The following is a 25,166-nucleotide window of genomic DNA, read 5'->3' on the forward strand; positions in this document are numbered from 1 at the left end:
ATATTTTTCCTACATTTTGAGGTATTAAATGTGAAGAAACATGTAAAAAGTGGCAACATTAGGGAGAGTTGGATTTTCCCTATTTCTTTAACTGTTTTTCAAAGATCATTGTTCCCTTCCTGAAAATTCCACTCAGAAATGACTTCAAAGTTTTTCTCAGCAAATGTTCTTCTATAAGACCAATGTCTGAAAGCTGAAATTTAATATTCAAGTTATTTAAAGACCCAAAGTATTATTTCCCAGAGTAAACTAAGCCTTTTACCTTTTTTATCCTCACATTAATAGAATACAATAGACTTCCCAAAACACTAAGACAAATGCTGAGAATAGGAAACTTTTAAATAGATAACAAATGATAGCTTACATTTATTGGGGTTCTTATTCTTTACAGACACAGTGCTAAGAGTTTTAAACATGTTATTTAATCCTCATAACTCTTTGATGCAAGTGGTAGTAGTAAAGAAACTGGGACTTAGGGAGGTTTATAGCTTGCTTAGAGTTACAGTGTCTAGTCATTGGCAGTACGAGGATTCATTTCATATCTGGTAGACTCTGGAGCCTGTGCTCTTAACCACCATGCTATCTTATATCAGAGACAATATAATATAAAAATCTTTACTATAATAATAGCAATACAATAGCTTATTGTACTTAGTTCAGTACACTGGGGTGTTAGGAATGGGAAACAGTTGCGTATAAACACTAATTGCCAGATGGTGGTTGCCAAGGCCTGCAGGGAATGGAAAATGGGGAGTTGCTGTTCAGTGGGCATGAGAAGTTTGAGTCACGCAAGATAAAAAGGTTCTAGGAATCTGCTGTACAACATTGTGCTTATTGTTAATCATCTCATATGATTATTAGCCATCAAATGTCTTTTTTAGTGAAGTGTCTGTTCAGATATCAAGTCTACTTTTGCATTGGGTGGTTTCTTTTCTTATTAGTGAGTTTTGAGAGTTTGTTACATAATTTGGATACCAGTCTTTTATCAGATGTGTACTTCCCTTGTGGCTCAGTGAGTAAAGAATCTGCCTGCAATGCAGGAGACCTGGGTTCAATCCCTGGGTCGAGAAGATCCCCTGGAGAAGGAAATGCCTGGAGAAGGCAACCCACTCCATATTCTTGCCTGGAGAATCCCATGGACAGAGGAGCCTGGCAGGCTACATACAGTTCATGGGGTCACAAGAGTCAGACACGACTTAGCAACTAAACCAACCACCACCACTTTGCAAATGTGTTTTTCCAGTTTATGGCTTGTTTTTTCATTCTCTTAACAGTATCTTTTGAAACAGAAGTTTTTAGAAGTTCAGCTTATGAATTTTTGTCTTTGATGGATTGTTCTGGCATTGTATGTAAGAGTTCTTTGGCAAACCAAAAGTCACAAATATTTTCTCCTATATTTTCTTCTAGAAATTTCACAATTTTAAGTTTTATGTTTAGGTGATTGATTTTGAGTTAATTTTATATGTGGTGCATTGTATGTATCAGAGTTTTTGGGTTTTCTTTTTGGCATATAGATTTCTATTTGTTCTAACATCCTTCGTAGCAGAGACTGTTCTACTGAATTCCTTTTGCACCTTTGTACTGTCGAAAATCAGTCATCCATATATGTATGGATCTCTTTCTAGACTACTTCTGTTCCACTAATCTTTGGCTATTTTGATGCTAATACCACACCTTCTTGATTACTATAACTTGATAATAAAGCTTAAAATTGGGATTGTTAACCCTTCACTGTTACTATTTATTTTCAGGGCTTTTCTAGGTTCTTTGTATTTCCATGTGAAACTTGTAAATTTCTACCCAAAAGTCTGCAGGAATTTTGACAGGGACTGCATTGGATCTGTAGGTCAATTTGGGGAAAACTGATTTTTTATCAATGTTGAATGTTCCAGTCCATGAACATAATATGTCTCTCTATTCATTTAGGTCTTCCTTCTCTCAGAAATGTTTTGTCATTGTACAGATGTTGAAAATATTTTGTTATATTTATCTTTCAGTATTTTGTATTTCTTATGCTATTAAAAATAGTATTGCTTTTGTTCTGATTTCTAATTGTCCATTGCTAATCAACAATTATATAGAAGTACTATTGATTTTTTATTTTTGTATGTTGTTCCTGTATCCTGAAACCTTGCTAAACTCACTTGTTATTTCTTATGGCTTTCTTATAGACTCTGTAGGCTTTTCTACATAGATAATCATGTTGTTTGCAAATAAAGATAGTTTCATTTCTTCCTTTTTCTTTTTCTTGCCTTATTACTCTGACTAGAACTAGTACAATGTTAAATAGAAGCAAAGAGAGCAGAAATCCTTGCCTTATTCTGATCTTTGGGAGACAGCATTCAGTTTTTCACTCTAGGTTTTCAATAGATGCACTTTATTGGATTGAAACTACTTTTGTTAGTTTGCTAAGTTGTTTGATTATTTTTTTTAAATCAAGAATTTTGTGTTGGATTTTGTCTAATGGGTTTTCTCTGTATATAGATACATTTTATTGGATTGAAACTACTTTCGTTAGTTTGCTAAGAGTTGTTTGATTATTTTTTTTTTAATCAAGAATTTTGTGTTGGATTTTGTCAAATGGTTTTTCTCTATATATGTGGAAATAATCATATAAGGTATTCGTTTATACTTTGTTAATGTAATAAATTACATTGATTTTTCAAATGTTAAGCTAACTTTGAATTCCAAGTATAAAATCCACTTGATCATGATGTATTTTTTTTATATTGGCCTCAATTTACTATAATTTTGTATATGTTTTTTGCATCTATGTTCATGAGATATATTGGTTTGTAGTTTTCTTGCAATATCTTTGGCTTTAATATCATAGTAATGAGAAGGTAGTCTCTCTTTAGGTTTATAAAGAGTTTGTATAAAATAGATATTATTTCTTCCTTAAATTATTGGTAGAATTTGTTCATGAAGCCATTAGGGTCTGGAGTTTTCATTATGGAGAGATTTTAGCTATCAATTCAATTACTTTATTAGATATCAGGCTATGTGTTTCCTTTTTAGTGGGTTTCATTAGTTTGTATCTTTCAAGAAATGTGTCTCTTTTATATAACCTGTTGAAATTTATTGGTGTAAAGTTGTTCATAGTATCCCCTTACCCTTTGTAGTCATTTTGCCCATCATTTTTTATTCTGTTCTTACTGGTATTGTATGTCTTCTCTCTTTCCTTATTAGTCTGCTTAGAGGCTTATCAGTTTTATTAAGCTTATTGTAATTTTATTTTTATTTTCATTAATTTTTTCTGTTGTTTTTCTTTTTATTATTCTGTTTATTTCCACTCTAACTTTTATTGTTTCCTTCTGCTTACTTTGGGATTTTTTTCTTTATTTTCTAATTTGCTGAGGTAAAAGATAAGGTCATTGACATAGACCTTTCTTCTATCCTAACATAGGCATTTTAATGCTATAAATTTCTTTATTTAGTAATGCATTAGCTGTAGTTCACAGATTTTGTATTTTCACTTTTAAAATACTGTTTTGCTTTTTGATATTTTCTTCAACTCATTGATATTTTGCAGGAATTTCCAGATAAATTTCTGCTATTGATTCCTAATTTAGTTGTGTTATGGTCAAGACCATACTTTGAACAGCATGAATTCTTTTAAATTTATTCACAATTTTTTATGAGCCAAAAATGTGGTCTCTCTTGATTAATTTTTCAAGGCATTTATAATACTTGTGTTTGGGGTGCCCTCCCCCCAGATTCACTAACTGACTAGAAGGACTTACAGTCCACAGCATATAGTCATTCCCATAGTTATGCTTTATTACAGTAAGGTGATACAAAGCAAGATCAGCAAAGGGAAAAGATGCATGGGGCAAAGTCCAGAGGAAACCAGACAGAAGCTTTGAAGTATTCTTTCCCAGTAAAGTCACACAGGATGCATTTGATTTCTCCAACAATGAGTTGTGACATGTGTGAACATGAGAGCTCATTAGATTCAGTGCCCGAAGTTTTTATATAGACCTCCTTGCCTAAAACATACCAAAATTCCAGACTCCCAGAAGAAAAGCAAGCATTCAGCATAAGCAGTATTGTTTGTACAAACAAAGTAGGCACAGTGAGCCATTCTTTTTAGTTCTGGGAATCATGGGAATCCTCTTGAAATCCACATTCCCAAACTTCAGGTGAGGACCAGCCTTGCAAGCAGGCTTTCTCAGGGTAGCAGTCTCAAGCCTGTTATGGTAACTGTTTTGCTTGCTATAGTATAATTTTGTTTCTGTCCTCCCAGCCTTTATGTTATTGTGAGACAGTTTACTTCTCTAAATGTTATAATCCGCCACCCCCCATGTAAAGGTCGTTATCTTTTATTTATTTTTTTTTATTTTTATTTTTACTTTATTTTACTTTACTATACTGTATTGGGTTTGCCATACATTGACATGAATCCACCATGGGTGTACATGAGTTCCCAAACATGAACCCACCTCCCACCCCAGTTTTTTAAAAAATCTTATATGTTAATTCACATAGTTCCCATTTCCGGTGCTCTTCATTTCTTTCTTTGTATTTTTCTATCTGGTGTCATATTTATTCTGCCTGAAGGACTTCTTTTAACGTTTCTTATATTATGGATCTACTGGTGACTAATTATTAATTTTTTTGCTTTTATATGTATGAAAAATCTTTATTTCACTGTTATTTTTGAAAGATATTTTCAGTGGGTATAGAATTCTAGATTGACATGTTTTTTTTTTTCTTTCCATAAATAAAACCTTTAGGTCTACTACCTTTTCATTTGCATTATTTTTGACAAGAAATCTGCTATCGTCCTTATGTTTTTTCCTCTGTACTTAATGTGTCTTTTTATTCTCTGACTGCTTTCAAGATTTTTTCTTCATCACTAGTTGTGTGCAGTTTGACTATGATTTGCCTTGGTGTCATTTTCTTCATGTGTCTTCACTTGAATCTCATTGAGTTTCCTTGATCAGGAAATTTATAGTTTTTATCATTTTGAAGATTCTATAACCATTTTTCTTTAAATGTATTTTTTGTCCCCCACCTTCCTAGACTCTAATTACACTTATTATTTGACAACTTGGAGTTGTCTCACTGTTCACTGATGCTTTTTTAATTTTTTTAAATAATTTGAAAATTTTAATCTATTTTCTCTGTGTATTTTATTTGTTTTTGGTTGCACTGGGTCTTTGTTGCTGCATGAAGGCTTTCTCTAGTTTTGGTGAGTGGGGTTGCTGTTCATTGTGGTGCACAGGATTCTCCTTGCAGTGGCCTCTCACTGTTGAACACAGGATCTAGGTGTTTAGGCCTCAGTAGTTGTGGCACTCTGGCTCAGTAGCTGTGGCTCACAGGCTCTAGAATGCAGGTTCATTAGTTGTGATGCAAAGGCCTAATTGCTCCAAAGCATGTAGAATCCTCCTGGACCAGGGATTAAACCCATGTCTCCTACACTGGCAGGCAGATTCTTAATCACCGGACCACCAGAGAAGTCCCTCTCTGTATATTTAATTTTATATAGCTTTTATTACTATGTCTTTTAAGGTTACTCATCTTTTGTAATGTCAGATTTGTCACAAATCCCATGTAGGTGTTTTATTCATTTCTGATTTTTTTCTCTAGAAGTGCAGTTTGGGTCTTTTGTATCTTCCATGTCCCTTTTGAACATGCTGAATATAGTTATAATCATGGTTTTTAATACTTTTCTCTGCTGATTCTAACGTCTGTGTCAGTTCTGGGTCAGTTTCAATTGATTGGTTTTTCTCCTGATTATGGTTCATATTTTCCCACTTCTGTGCATGCCTGTTAATCTTCACTTAGATGCCAAGCATTATGAATTTTACCTTATTGGGTATTGCACATTTTTGTATTCCTATAAGTATTCTTCAACTTTTTTTCTGGAATGTGCGTTAGTTATTTGGAAATAGCATAATCAGTTTGGGGTCTGGTCCTTACGATTGAAGTAAAATCAGAACAATATTTGCAGGTGTCGTTATTCTGTACTGCTGAGTCAAGATCTTCCTGGATATATTCAGTGTCCTGTACATTGTGAGGTTTTCCATTATGGCTGGAAGAAACAGGCACTATTGCTGGCCCTATGTAAGCGGCAGGTACTCTCTTCAATCCTCACACTTGTGTCAGTCACTGCTCTGATGAGGTTTCCAGAATTATTTCTTTATAGCTGTTTCTCCTTTGAACTGTCACTGCCTTAGTCTCCCTGGATTCTTAGTTCCGTCTGCTCAGCTAAGGGAGTCTGTCAGAATCTGACTGGATTCTCCCTCCCTACATTGTGGTCTGAAAATTCTGTCAGTGTTGTGAGTGGGCATAGAGTTTACCTCATTTGTTTTCCAACTCTCAGGGATTATTATTACTCATTGCCTTTGTCTAGTGTCTTGAAGACCATTGTTTCGTATATTCTGTCTAGAGCTTTGTTTGTTTATCTTGGTTTTAGGTGGGAGGGCAGATCTAGTCCACGTTTCTTCATGTTGGCCAGAAATAGAAATTGGATTCCAGATTTTTAAAATGAAAGTTATAGATGAACCAAAGTATCAACCCATCTTTCATCAGAAAATGACTGTCTTGATGGTTAGAACTGGGTTTTCTAGAAGCTAAAATATAAATTTTACCTATAATAATGAGGTATTTTAAATATAGTTGTTATTTACACAAAGTAAATCCCACATGTCACATTAGCAAGACATTAGTTATTAAATGGATGTGTGTGGCATCAGCCTTCTCAGTAACTTTTCAAAAAGAAAGGGAAAATAGTCTTTAAAAAAAATATATTCTATCCTCTTTGGACACTAGCTCTAAAGCACATTTTCTCCCTTCTCCCAGCTTCCTGGGGGAATATGATTGTTTGATTATCAGTGTCTTGGCCAGCATCCAGGCCTTCCCTGTGATATGCACAGAGCTCGGAAAATAACAGTTTTTCTTTTCCAAATGTCTTGTTACTTAATGGCTCTCTTGTTTATGACAGTAAACTTTAAATAAGAATTTATCCCTGAAAGGTGGGAAACAGATGATTTATTTGTGTTATCACGGTACAGTTCAAGTGATTTTCAAAGACCTGAGTTTGCATCCTATAACTGTCTTCCTGTGGCCTTCCTGTTCTACCAAAGACAAGTCTGTGAACATTTCCCTGCAGTTGAGAATGGAAAATTCATATTCACTGTTTTCATTCATGAATTCATTTATTAAACATTATTGAATGTATATTCCCTATGACAAGAGCTGCCCTAGTTAGTAAGGACTTACCAGGTTGGGTGATTGTGGTAGGGTTAAGTTGATGAGATACAAGGGTGGAAGTGTAGATGCTGACATGATTTTATCAGATCCATGTAGTTGATGGCTAAAAACAGGAAGAATGTGTGGGATATAAGGTTAATGTATGGCAAAACCAATACAATATTGTAAAGTAATTAGCCTCCAATTAAAATAAATAAATTTATATCTAAAAAAGCTTGTTGAAGTATATGGTGAAAAACAAGAGATGTTGAGAATTTGAACCATATGACTGTCACTCAGTTGAGGATTAATTAGGTTCTGAACTAAGAAATTAATGTGCATTTTCTTATTTAGCCTTATGAAATAGATATTCTTATCGGGAACACATGTAAGAATTAAAGATTTTAAAATTAAAAAAATAAAAAACTAAAAAAAATAAATAAATAAATAAAGATAATTAAACTGAGGCTTAGAATGATCTGGAAGCTCCTCCAGAGGTTATATCACTATAAATAGCAGTGGAATGGGAAAAGAAAACAGGAAATATATCTGAAAGAAATTCCTTAAGAATCAATGATAGGTCCTGTGACAAATCAGATATAAAGGTCCAGAAAGAAGTCCTGATGAGTCCCAGGTTTCTATCTTGGGAGACCAGACAGATGGGAATATTTAATTAATGACATTGAATTGAGACATTGAATGGAAAATAAAGAATAGGTTAAGGTGAATGAGATCAAACTTTAGTTCTAAACATTTTAAGTTTGAGATACCTACTGGAAATCCACAGAGATAACTCTTATAAGTTGCTGAGAATGCTGTACAGGAGTTTAGAACTGGGATCTGGAAGACAAATAGAAGCCATCACCACTTAGATAGTTGTAAAAGCCATTAGTCTGTTCCTTTGTGATTACCCAGGAAGATCATGAAGAAGAAAAAAACAATAAAATATGTAACCTAAGATTGGCAGTATTTCAGAGAGAGGCAGAAGAGAAGAATCACTGAAGAAGAGGAAGAGAGGGCCCAAAAAGAACTAGAAGAAAGTGTTACTATGTCAAACGCAAGAATTTATTTCAAAAATTGGGGATATGTTAAAAGTATTAAGTACCGAGCTGTGGTTAAGCATAAAAACTAAAAATAATTCACTGGACTTAAAAGTTAGACCATCTTTAGTGTCATTAACCAAAACAATTCAACAGAGTAATGTGGGAGGAAGCTAGACTAGAATGAGTTACTGTTATGGAACTGAAGACAGCAAGTGTGGCTCTTTGTGTAGTACGTATATACCATGGAACAGTGCTCAGCCATAGAAAGTAATAAAATGGAGTCAGTTTATGTGGGTGAACCTAGAGCCTCTTATACAGAGTGAATAAGTCAGAAAGAGAAAAATAGATATAATATGTTAATGCATATATATGAAATCTAGAAAAATGGTATTGATGAACCTGTTTGCAGGGCAGGAGTAGAGGTGTTGATGTAGAGTGGATTTGTGGACACAAGGGTGGGAAGGAGAGGGAGGGACGATTTGAGAGAGTAGGGTTGACATGCATAACACTGCCATGTGTGAAATAGATAGCTAGTGGGAAACTGCTGTATAGAACAGGGAGCTCAGCTCGGTGCTCTGTGATGACCTTGATGGGTGGAATGGGGGGTGAGGTGGGAGGGAGGCTCAAAAGGAAGGGGATATATGTATAGTTATGGCAGATTCACGATGTTGTACAGCAGAAACTAACCCAGCGTTGTAAAGCAATTATATTCCAATAAAAAATTTTTTTTAAATGTTGGAGGGTGAAAGGATGAAGGGATGTAAGTTAGCAGTTCAAAGGGGTGAGGGCTCTAGGAGAGTTCTGAATATCCTTTTCATTGTTTTGTTTTAAATAAATGTATGTGGGAGGAAGGTGATGAGGTTACACTGTATTCTTTTTTGGCTTGATGGTATGGACAGAAGTACCCACAAGGGCAGTTAACCAACAGACACTGTCCTAGGCACACTTTTGTATTAACTTGCTTTAATCCTGCCATGTCATGATTATCCCTGATTTAAGGATGAGGAAAACTGAGAGATCAAGAACATAAGTAACTTTCCTAAGGTTGCACAGCTAGTGAGTAACAGAGAGAGAATACCAACTGAGGCAGCCTGGCTCCAAGTCTAGTTTTACCCACTCTGCTGTAGGTTTCCCTGCTGACCCCGAAAGTGACTCTGCTTTATTTAATCTGTTTTTTGTTGTTTTTTTTTAAAGCAGAAGTTATCTGGAATGAACATTTCTCAAGCTGTTATCTTTAGATTGTTTTTTAGGACCTGCTTCAAATTGCTTTACATTTTTCAAAAACTCCATTTCCTTAGGTAGGAGGACCTGCCTACTGTAGTTCTTTTCTTGAGTGCCATAAATAAGCAACAGACCCTAAACAGATTGACTCTTGTAAATGGGAGTGTGAGCCTTCGAGAAACTCAGTAGGCAGATGAGCCCTGCCTTGGTTTCATAAGCATACTTAAGAAAAACTTAACATGTTTATTGACTTATGTTGGGTGCTGATGTGATACCAGGTTTTGTCTGAAGCACCTGTGCTTTTCCTGTGCTGTGTGGAGAATAACATGCACAGCCTGAACCCTAAGAATAAGCCTGAAATTATCTTTTGTTCTGAGGAACAGAGGTGCTTCCAGGCTAGACTTTACAGCCATTGTGGAGGAATGTGAGGAAGCACAACCCTACTGTTTGTACCAGACCTTGGCTGTATGACACAGACCCTTTCTTCTGCCAGTCCTGTGACTGACTTCTTTTCAAATGATTCATGGTTGTTTTCCATGAGTAAATATGCTTTAGTCTAAATCCAGTTAGAGCTCTTTTGCCCCCACTTCCCTTTCCCCTTTTCCTTTGGCTGCAGCTGTTTATATTTGCACTGGGACAAGCTGGTCTATTAGCCTAATGCACTTTTGTTTGTTTTTTAAATGTTTACTCTTTGCTCTAGCTAAAGAAAGGTCAGTTTTCTCTGTAAGTCTAGATACATGATTATTCATATTGATGGTCTCACAGAGACCGTTTCCTAGAGAGCTTTCATTGGTCTGTCACAAGCCTAATTTGCATTGAAGAGATGTGCACACAGATCTGAGTCTTGAGTGGTTATTACATTTCTTAAAAAGGAAAAAAAAACTGCTTTCCAAAACTTTCCGTATTTGTGTACTCTATGGGAATGTTTTTCCTTTCGGTGCTTTTTCTTTCAACATTCTATTAGCAATATTTTCAGATATACCCCCAAAAGGACAAGTTTCACAATAAACACTCATATACTTGCCTTGAGTATGTCATTAATGTTTTATTATTTCTATCATATATCTATCCATTCTGCCCTTATCTTCAACCACACATCATTTTTTATTTTTTTTACAAATTTCAAATTAAATTCCAGATGTCGGTATACTTGGGAATGTTTTGAGAAGCATGGGATAATCTTCCTGTCTCTTGCTGCCCTGGGACAGCGGCTTCTTGGGTACCAGGGCTTAGAGAACTGAATCTGTTGCTAAATGTATGGTTTAGCTCATTTTTTTCCCTTGGCTCAGCTACAGTTGCAATGGTTCTTTCTCACTGGATTATTTCCATAGTTTCTGCTTTAGAAAATCTCTTGGAAGCCAGCTGATCTCCTAAACAAAGAAACATTTATTTAGGAAGATGAACGCCACAGAAAGTATTCACTACCTCCATGTCCCACGGCGCAGGCCAGGGTGCCTTCTTGTTCATATGCCCTAAATTTATTGTTGGTACATAGAGAGTGTGGCTTTCTTTTATCATATTGATCTGACAAAAGCCTTAGGTTCTGAGGTACAGAAATCGTTTCTGGGCTGTTCTTGGTGTCTACAGTTGTTTTACCATATGGTGCTGGGTTAATTTTGTCTGTTCTTCCCTTGAGGCTTTTGTGAATTGATTACATTTTTAGAAAATTTTTAAAATAACTTTTCAAAATGTCAGAGCTTTCTCAGTAGAATAAAATATGATGAGAGATTACGTCAACGTGAGAACAAGTTATCTTAATAGAATTTTTCTCAGAAACTTCAGCATTGAAGTTGAGTCTGTACTTACCCTGTATTATAAATCAGCATCGGTCATGTTCTTGAAAGCCCCTTTTGAGACAAAATGTTAAGTAATCGTAGACCTGAACAGATAAGTCTGTTAGTCTAGAAAGCACCGGAGTGTCTGAGAAGCTCTTCTCTCTCTCTGGCCAATCATGCCATTTCTAAAGGGAAGCACAGGAGAGGTGAAGGAGAAAGAAGCTAGCCTAGCCAGTCAGCCAAGTCCGCTCAGTTCTAGTCATCAGTGATATAACTGATGACCAGATTTCAAATTTAATACTGATATGCTATAGAGAAACAACATAATATAATGCAAAAAAAAAAAAAAAAACCTGGATTTTGGAGTCAGAATCAGGAGTTTTTTTCTTTATTTACCAATTCTTTTTAATTGGCGTATAATTGTTTTTCAGTGTTAGGCTAGTTTCTGCTGTACAACAGTGTGGATCAGCCATATGTATACATATGTCTCCTCCCTCTTGAGCCTCATATCTCACTCCCCAATCCCACCGCTCTAGGTCATCACAGAGCACCAAGCTGAGGTCTCTGTGCTAAACGGCAGCTTCCCCTTAGCTATCTGTTTACACGTGGTAGTGGACACATGTCAGTGCTCCTCTCTCGGTCCATCCCTCCCTCTCCTTCCCCATCCCCTGTGTCCACAAGCCCATCATCTATGTCTGTGTCTCTATTCCTGCCCTACAGATAGGCTCATCAGTACCATTTTTCTAGATTCTATTATATGAGTTAATCTACAGTATTAAAAAAAAAAAGAATTAGGTTTTGATTCTGGTTCTGAAACCAGCTGTTTGTGACCTGAGATCTCTTCTTAGACTCATATCAAGCCAATTGATCTTCTGTTCTCTCCTTCTCTGGGAGTCCTGTGATTGCTCAGCCAGAGCTCAGCAGGTCTGTTTGAGTGTCTGCCCACCAAGGGCACTCAGCTACCCAGGAAACCCCTTGCATGGTGAACAGCCCCCTGCTGTCAAGTGACATAATTGGAAAGGATGGAGTGAAGCGCTCCAAGGATCAGTCCTTCCACTGAAGCAACAGTTAAGCTGGCGAGTCTGACAGAATCCACTTTTTCAGAACTTTGGAATTGCTAAGCAAAGCAAGAAAAGCAGGTTATGAAATGGTATCTATAGTACGATTTTTGTTTTAAAAATAAGTATCTATTTGTACAGACAAAACTCAGGAAAATAGTGAATTGTGTTTCTCTCTGGCTAGTGGAAGTAAGATTATTATTCTGTTTATCTGCTATTCCTAAATTTTCTGTAGTGAATATGTATTACTTCCATAAAAAATAACAAAACTAAAATAGAACAGTTTGCCAGTTTCTCAAGAAGCTAAAACATAGAGTTTCCATATGACCCAGCAGTACGTTCAGCAGTACTGCTCCTGGAAGTATACCCAAGAGAACTGAAAACACGTGTGCAAAAACCTGTACATGAATGTTCACAGCAGCATGATTCATAATGGCCAAAAAGTGGAAACAGCCCAGATGTTTGTCAGATGATAAGTGGATAAACAAAATGTGATATATCCATATAATGGAATATTGTTCAGCAGTAAAAGTACTGATACATGTTACAGCATGGATGAACCTCAAAAACATGCTAAGTGGAAGAAGCCAGACGCCAAAGGCTATTGTATGGTAATATATATGTGAAGTGTCTCAAATAGACAACCCTGTAAAGACAGAAACTTTTTGGTTGCCAGGCACTAGGGAAACGGAGACTGGAGAGTGACAGCTAATGGGTAAGTGGTTTTCTTTGGACAATGATGAAAATCTTTAGGAATTAAATAATGGTTGTGCAATTTTGTGAATGTACTAAAAAACCACTGGTTTACATACTTTAAAAGGATGAATGTTACAGTATGTGAATTATAGCTCAATAAAATAATATTTAAGAAAAGTAAACTTTAAAAGAAAAGTAAAGTAGAATCTATTTAACTGTAAGGCACTAGAATTAAGAGTATTTTTAGCAAGTCAAAGTCTAATTTTCACCTAATTCTGTAATTATATATGTATTTTAAAAGAGTACATTTTGATAAACAGATGTGAATCAGGAAATTATGAGTAACCATGTATCTGTATCTCCACAGCCTTTTCTTTTTTTAAGTGAAAATTTGGGATATTTTAAAACTGACATAGGAAACTATTTGCTTCTATTATTAGAGTTTGACTTTATATTTTTAACTTTTATACTACTTTTGGAATTATCCTTTTTTAAAATGCTCAGTTATCATTCAGATGGCTTTGCAATAGTTTTAAGTGAGAGTGTTTACATGTGTGTGTTTTTCTCAAGTAAGCTGCCATCTCCAGATTCTATATTAAGATGTTGGAATGGTTTAAGTATGTTCTAGAATAATATAAGCAGTATCAGTCAGTTCAGTTCAGTCACTCAGTTGTGTCTGACTCTTTGCGACCCCATGAATCGCAGCACGCCAGGCCTCCCTGTCCATCACCAACTCCCGGAGTTCACTCAGACTCACGTCCATCGAGTCAGTGATGCCATCCAGCCATCTCATCCTCTGTCATTCCCTTCTCCTCCTGCCCCTAATCCCTCCCAGCATCAGAGTCTTTTCCAGTGAGTCAGCTCTTCACATGAGGTGGCCAAAGTACTGGAGTTTCAGCTTTAGCATAAGTAGACCTAATTTCCACTTTTATGATTTCCTTTCTCCTGTCTCATCCCCTTCCCACCTCTGACGTTTATTCTCCAAAATCTAATATGGGGTTAGAATGTAATGCTTTGTTTTTAATTAAATCTTTCAGTAAGCATTTATTGAGCACCTACTATGTGTCAAGGTACTGTGCTAAGGTTAATGATACAGAAATAAAATTTTAAAAAATAATAATAATTAAAAAATAAATGATACATCTTGTTCAGTTACTCAGTCATGTCCGACTCTTTGTGATCCCATAGATTGCAGCATGCCAGGCTTCCCTGTCCTTAACCATCTCCCAGAGTTTGCCCTAACTCGTGTCTATTGAGTCAGTAATGCCATCCTACAATCTCATCCTCTGTCGTCCCCTTCTCCTCCCGCCTTCAATCTTTCCCAGCCTCAGAGTCTTTTCCAATGAGTCATCTCTTCATATCAGGTGGCCAAAGTATTGGAGCTTCAGCTTCAGTCCTTCCAGTGAATATTCAGGATTGATTTCCTTTAGGATGGACTGGTTTGATCTCCTTGCTGTCGAGGGGACTCTCAAGAGTCTTCTCCAAAACCACAGTTCAAAAGCATCAATTCTTCAGCACGCAACCTTTTTTTATTGTCCAGCTCTCACATCCATACATGACTACTGGAAAAACCGTAGCTTTGACTAGATGGACCTTTGTACGCAAAGTAATGGCTCTGCTTTTTAATACGTTCTCTAGATTTGTCACTGCTTTCCTTCCAAGGAGCAAGCATCTTTTTAATTTCATGGCTGCAGTCACCATCTGCAGTGATTTTGGAGCCCAAGAAAATAAAGTCTGTCACTGTTTCCCCATCTATATGCCATGAAGTGATGGGACCGGATGCCTTGATCTTTGTTTTTTGAATATTGAGTTTTAAGCCAGCTTTTTCACTCTCCTCTTTCACCTTCATCAAGAGGCTCCTTAATTCCTCATCACTTTCTGCCATAAGGGTGGTGTCATCTGTAAATCTGAGGTTAATGGTACATCTAGAACTACTCTTAAAACAGATAAGAAGACATTTAACTCAGATGTGAGAGGTCAGGCAGGACTTCTTTTTACCATCAGTATTATTAGGAGGTTGACCATTGAAACCAAGTCACATTACAGGTTTTTAGAGAACCATTGCACTTAGAGCTCATGCTTGGCACTTAGCACATCCCACAACTACATAAGCACAGAGAAAAGTCTTGAGGAAAGCAATAGGGATTTGTCCCCAGTGCATGTATGTAGAAGCCAGAAATCTTTTTTAATTGGCATGAATATAAGCAGTACAGGTGCAGAGATATTAGTGAAAGTTGAGTTTCTGCTTTCTTGACCACTTAACATACTGAAAACCTTTTATACCATCAGAGCTTTTACTTCCCCTAATATGCTTGCTATATATATATTTTAAATATCATAATGAACTTAAAGGAATCACTGTTTTTTATTAGTGTTTTTAAAGAAACAGACAAGTTCTCTTCACATTGCTTTCCATGGGACCAATGTGTAGTGGTGTGGTCGTGTTGGTAATTAAATACTGAAATATGACCTTGCAGGCTGGTAAACAGCTGATGCTGTCAGCCAGCTGGATTCCCTGCCACACCCCAGCCTCTCCTGAGACCCTAACCCTACAGATCCCCACAATCCAACATTTTAAAGGTTATCCCCAGGCCAAGAAGGAAGCTTGAGGGACCCTGCGTTTTTACTACTGTTCCTAATTGCCAGCACCTGGGCCAGCCCTATTGTTAAATCATTTTGAGTATCACACTGACTGTCTGACTGTAACATAAGTTACTGCTTTTTTAGCCATGTTTGTGTTCTGCCAGCTGCAGTCACAAGTAGCTCCAGCTCATGTATCATTGCCTGTCTGTACAGAACCAAAATTCAGAGTTTTCTTATTTTCTGAATAACCCAGAATACCCTCACAGTGTAACTCTCAGTGGTCTTCTCTACCATACTGATTTTTTGCTCTTTATTTCTCTCCGTGTCGACAGTCTGGCCTAAGTCCCCTGTTCTCTTATTGTTCCTTCCAGTCCGCTTTGCACCTTACAGACCTCCCGATATCTCCCTGAAGCCCCTGCTCTTTGAAGTGCCCAGCATCACTACAGAGTCGGTGTTCGTCGGTCGGGATTGGGTTTTCCACGAAATAGATGCTCAGCTTCAAAGTTCAAACGCCAGTGTGAACCAGGGAGTCGTGATCGTGGGAAACATTGGGTTCGGCAAAACCGCCATCATCTCCAGACTGGTGGCCCTCAGCTGCCACGGAACACGGATGAGACAGATCGCCTCCGACAGCCCACACGCCTCCCCAAAACGTAGGTACCCTTTTTTTTAAAAGAACTCTCTGCTACATGGCTTTTAAATTTCTTTTCATCTTTATATTAAGTCTCAGATCCTTTCATTTTCTGATCTGCAAAACCTGATTTGCATGTGAGGATCTTCAACTCGGAGTTGGGAGAAAAAATGTAATACTCTGCTGACATTTAGCCCATATAGCCGACAATCACCTAAGTGTGACAGAAAAACCCTTTCTCTCAGAATAAATGTATGAGTCTTCCCTCCTGGCTGGCTGGCTGGTCCATCCTTCGGGTAATGACTACAGCTATTGCCTGTCAGAGCTGTTTGCATCCATTGCTGTCAGCTCTCGCTCAGCCTGTGCCCAGCCTTGCTGGCATAGTCTTGTTTGCAGCCTCCATTTCTTTGCGATTGGTGTCTGTTGCACTGCTTGAGCGTGAATTTCGTTGTGTCCTTGAAGAATTTCTCCTGCTTCCTTGTGAAGAGATGCTGAGATCTCATATATATTCATGCTTCTTTCATCACCAGCAGGGTGCAGTTTAACGATCACCGTCAGAATCTTAAATACTTATATGGTCCTTAGTGCCAGGTGCTCTCGAAGAGTTTAACAAATATTAGTTCATCCAGTCCTCTCAGAAACTCAAGTGAGGTAGTTCCTCTTTTCTTCCTTTCACAGATAAGTGGTTTGAGGCTCAGAGAGGTTAAGTAAGCCTCCCAGGTTTCACAGCCAGTAAAGAGTGGAACTAGAATTTGCGCCTAATCAGTCTGGTTTCAGAGGCCAGTCTCATCCATTTTGCTGTGCTCCCCTCTGTTTATGCCTGGAACTCGAGTTAAGGAGCTAAAAGAAAATGTACGGATATTCTTATACATAGTATATGCAGAGAACCACAAATTTAGATGATCTTTAAGATTGACTCCTATGCTAAAATCACACTCCTATGTGATTCTAAGATGTCTTCATGTTTAAAAGTAACTGTTTATACCTATTCCTGTATTTTCCTTAGAGTGCTTAAATATCACACCAGACTACTATTTATCTGAGTCATCTAAGAGGTTAATTGTTTGAGTGTGTCTACCTGGCTTCTGCTAGTTATAAGAGAACAAAAAGAAACTGTTGCTCTACTAGTCCAAATGAGTAATCTAGCTCATCATAGATTTCTAGACAGCAACCACTAGAAATGATTGGTTTGAGGTCATAGTAGCTACAGAGTCTAGCACAGTGCTGTGGGAACTCAAGAGAAACTCACTGAACACCCCCCAAATATCCTGGCTTCTGTTGACATTAACAATTTCATGTCTTTAGGTAAGCACATCGCCGCTGGTAAACTTACAGATAATCTGACATGTAGAAGAACTAGTGTCTAGAAAGAAAACCAGTTGAATCAAGAGTCTCTGTTTGCCTGGGTGTAGTAAAAATTAGTAGAGAAGAATTATGTCTTAAGAGCAATATCATGTTTGGTTTCTGGATGAAGCTTTTCTGAGGTAGATTGACAGAATGTCAGAGGAGTCAAGAGTCCACAGGTTGAGTCCTAGTGCTCAAACTGACAATACTTTGTAACCTTGAGAATCTTACTGTAATTCTTGAGACCTCGGTTTTGTCACCCGTAAAGTGCATCAGTAGAATTTGGTGATCTTTAAGATTCATTCCTGTGTTACAGTTCTGCGATTCCAAGATGTCTTCATGGTTAAATGTAACTCGCCATACCAATTCCAGTGTTTTCTTATTTTTTTCCCTTTTTTTTTTTGGTATAACTTTTTTACTATGTTAGTACACAAGTTGTTAATTTTTAACAGATTTATTTGTTTAATTTATTTTTTTGAGCTGGACCTTCATTGCTTTGCGCAGGCTTTCTCTAGTCGTGGCAGGCGGGGGCTGCTCCTTGTTGCAGTTCAAGAGCTGCTCATCGCAGGTGCTTCTCTCTTTGTGGCACACGGGCTCTAGGCGTACGGCATCGGTAGTTGCGGTGCGTGGGCTTAGTTGCTCCCTGGCTGTGGAATCTTCCCCGGAGAAGGCATTGATCCCGTGTCCTCTGCATTGGCAGGCTGGTTCTTACCTGCTGTACCACCAGGGAAGTCCTATTTCAGTACTTTCCTTAATGTGTATACATATCACACCAGACTACTGCTTATCTGAGTTATCCAAGAGGTTAACTATTTGACTGTGTCAGGAAGAAAACCAGAGAGGTAATAGTCTCTCTGACTCCACTGTATGTCACTGTGGCAGATAACAGAATGGTAGAATCATGGCTCAAGGGCAAGAAGAACTGCCTTCTCTGAAAGCAAAAGTACCTGGGAGTGGCCCCCCCAAGCCTGAGAGAGCAGGAGTTAATAGAAAACGACCATGTGCTCCCCAAAGCAAAGGTTCTCTAAAGGTAGTTCATCAAGTTATTCTCTAACATCCATTGCCTTTTACCTCCAGAGAAACTCTAAAAATACCAGGGCACTCCCATTTATGTGATAAATGTCCGCGTTAGACTGGAGATTTGGCCTAATAGTTAACTTTCACAACTTGGAAAGGTATTAAAGGGATAGAGTATGTGGCTATGTATTTATCAGGATTACACAGAACCAGCACTGCCTTGTTGTAATCTTTGATGTAGTAATTTTTGTTGTCATCTTTGATGTTCAAACCAGACTACTACTCCTTAAGAAGAGTCAGGAATAAGTGGTTGACGTCATTTACTGATATTTAAATATTAACTCTGAACAACAAAATCAACTCTTGGTGTTACCCCAGAACTACACACTTTTATAAAATTTTCATTTTCCACTATGCAAATGATTAATAATAAAATGTAACATCAGTTTGTTTTAGAATTGTCTCTCTCATTAAATTTTCTAGTTTTGAGGGCACGTGTTTTGTCTTTCTTGTATTATTATCCTCATGAGGTTTTGGTTAAAACTTTTGAAGTATTGGGGCTCAAAAATACTACTTTTAAAAAATCAGTGATCTGTATGTTTCTATTTTATATTTCTGTGTTTTCTGTAAACAGATATGAATTGAATACATATTAACCAATTTAAAAGTATTTCTTTGAGGATAAAAAAAAAGAATAAAGAACAAGCTGTTTTTCAGCATCGATCTTTTACTATAGGAGCCAGCACTGGAAATGTCACTGGCAGTAGCGGAATTTTTTTCATTAGTGAATAAGGATGATGTCTATAGAGAGAGAACTGAATTCAGTTTTTACAGTTTAATTTACCTTAAGCTTTGATAGGTGTGTTCAGAATCCCACTGGCCTTCCCAACCCTCAGTCAGTGATATAGTTGTAGTAATGATGAAAATAGGTGAAACGTTATTGGAGCTCCTGGCCTCCGTCTCTGCATCCTGTGTCATTCTCCTGCCTCCGCCTCCTCCACGCTGAGCAGCACTGCTCTGGAAGATGTGAGCAGTCTAGCCTGCAGCACTGCGCTGCCTGGCTCTGTCCTTCCCCCATAGACACCCAGCCCCCAGCCGCCCCCTCCTTGTCATTTCCCTGGGAAGGCACAGAAGAGCTGTCAAGGCAGGCACTAGCCTGCCACCTACACCCCTTCCCAAACCTTACTCCCCCATCAGTCTCCACCACCATCATCTCCCACCCCTCAACACATACACTCCTCTAAGAACAAAAACATTTTGTGAAAATGGACCTGTTGCGTAACTGGGATATTATCACATGAACTACAGAGATACTCAGTACATTCGTTAGGGAAGTTCAGTCTAACACAGGACTCTATTCTCCTATCCCTAGAAGTCTCAGTGTAGTTATTGTTTGGGTTTGATATTTGCCAACAGCTGCCGTGCCCCCAAATAGCTGTGCAGTGAGTAGTTCCTCCTCTCCCAACCCTGCTCGTCTCAGAAATCCATTTTGCCAATTTGCTGTGTACACCAGCAGCTCCTCCCGATTCACTTGTTTTCCACTCTTCTCTGAATACCAAGCAGAAAGTAAAAACACCCAAACAGAAAGGAAGGCGTCTCCAGAAGGGAACAGCTAGAAGACAGAAAACCATAATTACCCACAAAATCAAGGACCAGATGAAGGGAAACGGAGTGGAGCAAGGGAGTGAGCAACAGGCATGATACAGTGACAGCCGCTGGACTTACTGTTTCTTCAGCCTTCTTTCACTGCTGTCTCCCACACCTCCCCTCCTGCAGTGTATCCAGAACTCTAGGCAACAGCCAGTTGGGTGGAAGAGGTCTCGATTCAGTCCTCCTGGTAGGGACTCGCATGAAAACCATTTTCCCCGTTCCTCCTCCTCTTCAATAGCTGTTGGCCATCCAGTAACAGCCTACTTATTTTGTGCCCCTTGTTAAAATATTGTCCTTATTCACAAATGTAGTCCATGATTTCTGGTAGTAGTTAGCGTGCATGTGTGAAGTCGCTCAGTCATGTCCGACTCTTTGCGACCCCATGGACTGTAGCCCGCCAGGCTCCTCTACCCATGGGATTCTCCAGGCAAGAATACTGGAGTGAGTTGCCATCTCCTTCTCCAGGGGCTCTTCCCACCCCAGGGATCAAACCCGGGTCTCCTGCATTACAGGCAGACGCTTTATCTTCTGAGCCACCAGGGAAGCCCAGTAGTAGTTAAGATACTACCTAAATAACATGAACAAATGGAATTTTTTAAAAACAGCTTTATTAAGCTACAATTCACCTAACCCTGTAATTCACCCATTTAAATGGTTCAATTCAGTGCATTTTAGTGTATTCACTGAGTTGTAAAGCAGTCACCATAATCTTAGAATGTTTTCATTCCCCCTAAAAGAAATCCCATGCCTGTTAGCAGTCAGTCTTCATTTCCCTGCTAAGTCCCTATCTCCACCCCTAGGCAACCACGAATCTGCTGTTTTGTCTCCTGTGGATTTTCCTGTTCTTGGCATTTCAAATAAATAGAATCATACACTATATAACCTTTTGCAACTGGCTTCTTTGAGTGAGTGTAACACTTCCAAGGGTTATCCATGTTGTTTTGCATGTATTGGTATTTTATTTCTTTTTATTGTCAAGTAATGTTCCCTTGTGGGGCTGTACCACATTTTATCAGTTCATCAGTTGATGGATGTTTGGATTGTTTCCACTTTGGAGCTGATGTGAATCTTGCTTCTTTGATCATTTGTGTACAAGTTTTTTCATGGACATACATTTTAAATTCTCTTGGGTACATACCTAAGAGTAGAATTGCGGGATTGTGCAACACATTGAATTTAGCTTGTCTTCAACCAGTTCAGAGTTTTATGATGATCTGATGCAAACATCTCATCTTTTTAATCCAGATGTGGATGCCAACAGAGAGCTGCCACTGACACAGCCACCATCAGCCCACTCTTCCATCACCAGTGGAAGCTGCCCAGGAACTCCAGAAATGCGCAGGCGGCAGGAGGAGGCCATGCGGAGACTAGCCTCACAGGTACGAGAGGATCCCCAGGGTGCGGGCGCGCTAGTGCCATTTTAACGTCAACAGAACAATGGTAGGGAGACCCCAGCAAAGCAGGGTATATATAGGTATACCATTAAAATATAGAGAAAACTTTCTCTTTCTTTGCTGTTCCTAAAAAATACTTTGTTATTTTGGAATCAGAAACTTATTGTTGGAAGGACCCTTAGAAATAACCAAAGTCCCATAACGAATAGATAAGAAAGTGGAGACTTAAAGTTATATGATTTACCCAAGATCACAGTATAAGCAATCAATATAGTTTTTTAATTTTCATTCCTAGCTCATAACTTCCTGCTATACTGCACTATCCATGAATTTTTTATATTTTACATTGTAATTTTCTTTATTATTATCAAAGCAATATATACACATAGTTCAGGAAATCAAATAATGTTCAAAGACTTATAATAAAAACCAGGAATTCTTTTCTCCTCCCCAAGCCACCCTCTCCCCAAAGGCAAACACTTTCAATGTTTAGAGATATTTCTCTGATCCATACCTCCATCTTTGTAAATAATATTTATGGCCTGCTATAACTATTTTGATCAGTTCTGTACATTATCTGTTGCTTCTTATTATGGATGATGAGAATTTTAGCTCTTTCACCTTCTTTGCTCTGTCCACCATGTCACTACAGTTATATCGTGATTTTTGTCTGAATCTGTGTGATACTATTTTCAGTATTAATACTGTGGCAATACGATTCACTGTAGAACCAAGAATAACATTTTCTTCTTGAGCAGTTTTGTTTTTCCTGGGTTATGAAATGCCTCATTTTAAAATTTGCTTCTTTTTCTTCAAAACAATGATTGTCTTTCTATAACTCTTAATGCTTTGTAAAATGGCTCTCAGTACAACTTTCCACATCAGTTATATTCCCACACACACACACTCTAAAAGCCCCAGAGTTTGGCATCAAACTAACCTGGACCTTGGATGCTGTCAAGGCTTACCAGCTAGTTGTTACCCTGGAAGTTCTGTTGCTGTGTTTGATCCCATGTCATCATCTTTCTGGATTATATTCCTTTCTTTGATGGAGTACATCCTCTAGTAGCTTCCCAAGAAAAGATACCAAGGAGGTAAATTTTCTGAGATGTAATGTTCGTAAAAGTGTTTTTATTCCATTCTTATACATTACCATTTGTTTGATACCATAAAACTGGAGTTGAAAAATTATTCTCCCTCAGAATTTTGAAGGCATACACCTTTTTTTTTAATTTTTTAAGTTAATTTATATTGGAGCATAATTGCTTTAGAATGTTGTGTTAGCTTCTACTGCACATAGCTTGGATCAGCCATACATATACATATATCTGCTCCCTTTTGGAAGATATCCATCTTGAACTTCCAATATTACTATTTAAGTATACAGTTTTCTTGTTCTAGTTGCTAAGTCATATCTGACTCTTTGTGACCCCGTGGACTGCAGCATACCAGGCGTCCCTGCCCTTCACTATTTCCCGGAGTTTACTCAAACTCATGTCCACTGAGTTGGTGAAGCTATCTAACATCTCATCCTCTAGTTCCATCCCAATATAGTACTATTCTTACTCCTGATTCTTAACTTTTTCTTCCCTCCAGAAGCTTTTAGAATCTTCTCTATCACCACTCTTACTAGGTCTCTTTTTTTTTTCATAGAGTCGGACACAACTGAGCGACTTCCCTTTCCCTTTTCACTTTCATGCATTGGAGAAGGAAATGGCAACCCACTCCAGTGTTCTTGCCTGGAGAATCCCAGGGACGAGAGAGCCTGGGGGGCTGCGGTCTATGGGACCGCACAGAGTCGGACACGACTGAAGTGACTTAGCAGCAGCAGCAGCAGAACCCTGGGTATATTCTTTGATTCAGGGAAATGCTTTTGTATTATTTATTGATAATTTCCTCACCACCACTTCCTCGGTTATCTCCTACAACTCCTTTTAATCAAAAATTAATTTCCTGTGTTAATACTCTTCTTTACTTCCCTGTTTCCTATACTTTCATTTTCCTATTTTGTTTTATGATCCATTTTAAAGAGATTTCCTCCACATCACCTTGCAATACTTTCACACACACAAAACAAATTGGCTATCATAGTTTTAATTTCCAATAGGTCCTTTTTTCCCCCAGTTGTTCCACTCTTTTTTATAGCATACTGTTTTTGTGTTATGGATGCAGTATGTTCTCTTATCTCTTCCTTAATAGTTAGGTAATGAAAACCTGGTGGAAGCTTGTGTATGCAGAGAGCTTCACTATAGAGAATTAAGATGACCTGTCAGCTTTTACTGGAAAACCCCAAAGTCAGTGTCCATAAGTTTTTTTCTTGCACTGTTCATCTTATCTAGCAGGGAATCCACCAGTCTTCTGGAGGGTGTATATCCTGGTTGCCAGCATTCCGAAGCTAGTGAGAGAAAGTGAAGTCTCATCACTTAGATTGCAGACTTTTACATAAGCCCCTTGTTTCAGTCCTGCACCTGCTCCTTACCTACCCTGTGTCTGGTGTCCCTAAGCCTAGATTCTCTTACTTAGTTGTCTTGAGTGAATATAATCCTCTTTCCTGTGGGTTTTGGGGAAGGTAGTCACCCAGCTGGGCAAGATGGGAGGGATAGCTGGGGATCCAACTGCTCCTTCCATAAATGTCAAATAATGTCTGTGTTTTCAACTTCCTTCCTCACCCCTCTTTTCCACAGTATTTGGTGCTTATAATTCCTGTGCTTTTCTGAGGTTTGACAGATGATTCGGCCTTATATCCTCAGCTAGCACTTGCTTCACCTTCAGTTAAGCCACTTAATCCTGCATTCATATTCCATCTTTATATATTATAATCAGATTAGATATTTCTCATCAACAGAGTTTAAATTTATGTTTCTTTTTTTCCCCCCAAATCACTCTGTGATAATCTTTTCTTTATTTTGTGACAATTATTTATTTATTTGGCCACATAGTGGGATCTTAGTTCCCTAAGCAGGGATTGAACCTGTTCCCCTCCCCCACCCTTGCAGTGGAGGCACAGAGCCTTAACCACTGGACTGGTAGGGAAGTCTCCACATTTCTGTTTCTTATTCTCCTTATTTTGGAGGAATGCCGTCTCCAGTGTTTGAAGAAGTCTCTTGTCATGGTTAATCAGTAATGGCGAACAGGAAGGCATCTTCACTGTCATAAGCTTCTAATTTCTTCATAGAAATCCTGTCCAGGTGTGAGCCAGAAATGGCATGTTTCCCCCAACTACAGTTTCAGTTGTCCCCACTTAGTGGTACACACCCATTTATAAATGGGCTACTGAAAACAGTTTGAGACTTCCCTCATTTCACTGCTAACTCAGTGCAACTTTAAAAGACATCTTTGTGTTTTCTTTGTGTAAGCTGACTCCAGCCTCTTCTTTAGAAAAATCAGAATAAATGTCATCTAGAAATACACAAATGCTGAAGAGCTTTCATCATCAGAGTCATTTATTTATTCATTTGGAATAGATGTTAGGAACACCCGTAATATAAGATTGAAGCTAAAGCAGTGAACAAGACAGACACAGTCCCTGTTATTAGGTAGCCTACGTTTTTGTGGTG

The 25,166-nt window shown here is 38.1% G+C and overlaps 1 protein-coding gene across 3 annotated transcripts in view; it reads left to right on the plus strand.

The window, feature by feature from the left end:
* The window catches only part of TANC2 (tetratricopeptide repeat, ankyrin repeat and coiled-coil containing 2), a 325,633-nt gene that overhangs the window by 218,909 nt on the left and 81,558 nt on the right, over positions 1–25,166 (plus strand). For all 3 annotated transcript variants that reach the window (XM_068977288.1, XM_068977289.1, XM_068977290.1), the window contains 2 exons: positions 15,945–16,226; positions 21,461–21,594. In XM_068977288.1, the coding sequence (XP_068833389.1) occupies positions 15,945–16,226; positions 21,461–21,594 (416 nt within the window). The remainder of the gene's footprint in view (positions 1–15,944; positions 16,227–21,460; positions 21,595–25,166) is intronic.

This window comes from Capricornis sumatraensis, chromosome 8, assembly GCF_032405125.1.
Source record: "Capricornis sumatraensis isolate serow.1 chromosome 8, serow.2, whole genome shotgun sequence".
Lineage (NCBI taxonomy): Eukaryota > Metazoa > Chordata > Mammalia > Artiodactyla > Bovidae > Capricornis > Capricornis sumatraensis.